This window comes from Austrofundulus limnaeus, unplaced genomic scaffold (assembly GCF_001266775.1).
Source record: "Austrofundulus limnaeus strain Quisiro unplaced genomic scaffold, Austrofundulus_limnaeus-1.0 Scaffold23, whole genome shotgun sequence".
In the NCBI taxonomy this organism is placed as follows: Eukaryota; Metazoa; Chordata; class Actinopteri; order Cyprinodontiformes; family Rivulidae; genus Austrofundulus; species Austrofundulus limnaeus.
In genome coordinates, this window is record NW_013952425.1 from 2,553,607 (window position 1) to 2,554,745 (window position 1,139).

A 1,139-nucleotide genomic window follows, 5' to 3' on the forward strand; every position below is an offset into this window, starting at 1 on the left:
TGTATATGTATTATAACTCTATGAAGTGGCTACCTGGCTACCAAATAGTTTCAAGTGTAAATAAAGCTTTGTCCTAACAGCAGCTCAAATTTAAACACTTCTTAAGAATAGCTACAAAAGAACAACTTTCTGCAGCTCAAAGTGTCAAAATCCAACAAGACTCAGAGTTTTTGTTTACTCTCTTTCAGGTAATTCTCAGCTTGAAGGATCACAATGAGGAAACACGAAACACTATACTTGTTTTCTTAGCTGAATCAATTTTGTGCAATCTGATGACACAAACAGATATTACACCAAATATAGCTTCTTCAGATGTATTGTAAGGCTCAAATGTTTTAAATAAATCTAACTCCATAGCCGCACTAAACCACCTCCTCCATCCCATACTCTGCCCTGAAGTAAAGCTGATCTGTCCCAGCTGCACACAGATGTTTGAGTAGAAATMAGTTTTACCCTTTTTTTCCTGAGTATGTTCTAAAATAAGAAGCAGTGAAGCTAAAAACACATAATTTCATTTAACAAATAAGAGAATAAGCTGGCATGAAAGCATTAAAAACAGCTCTGTACATAAAAAACATTGCCATGTTTATTATTATAACTCACCTGGGTACATTTTGCTGACCTCCTGAACAAAAAACTCGTCAAATCCTGCAATTATGGCGCCACCTACTGGAACCATGAAGTTCTTGTCCAAGCTCTGAACGAAAGCGTCGATTCTTCCCACTCGAGCCCCCTGATGGAGAACACATTTAACCACATGACCTAAAAATAAACACTGCCTTATAATATCACATAAAAGTAAATATCAGAAAAATCAGAGCAAAAATTAAAAAATTATTATTATTAACTTCATTTCATTATAAAAAACAACACACATTTAAATACAACAAAACAATACTAATCAAATAAAATGAAAGGTAGCAGAAGAAGAAAGAAATCTTATATCTGCCCGTTTGCAAAAAATATATTAATTTCAAACAATAGTAATTAAATAATAAAACTAAACAAAAAATTCAACTCCTCAAACAATAACTCTTACAAAAACAAATTATACAATTTCATATTTTTTTAGCAATTTAACCTTTCTCATTGTCTTAAACAAACTGAGCCAGTATTTTTACAATCCTCATCCAGATTAT

The 1,139-nt window shown here is 32.2% G+C and overlaps 1 protein-coding gene across 2 annotated transcripts in view; it reads right to left on the reverse strand.

The window, feature by feature from the left end:
• sepsecs (Sep (O-phosphoserine) tRNA:Sec (selenocysteine) tRNA synthase) overlaps positions 1 to 1,139 on the reverse strand; it is a 15,572-nt gene that overhangs the window by 5,658 nt on the left and 8,775 nt on the right. For both annotated transcript variants that reach the window (XM_014004383.1, XM_014004384.1), the window contains exon 8: positions 604 to 733. In XM_014004383.1, the coding sequence (XP_013859837.1) occupies positions 604 to 733 (130 nt within the window). The remainder of the gene's footprint in view (positions 1 to 603; positions 734 to 1,139) is intronic.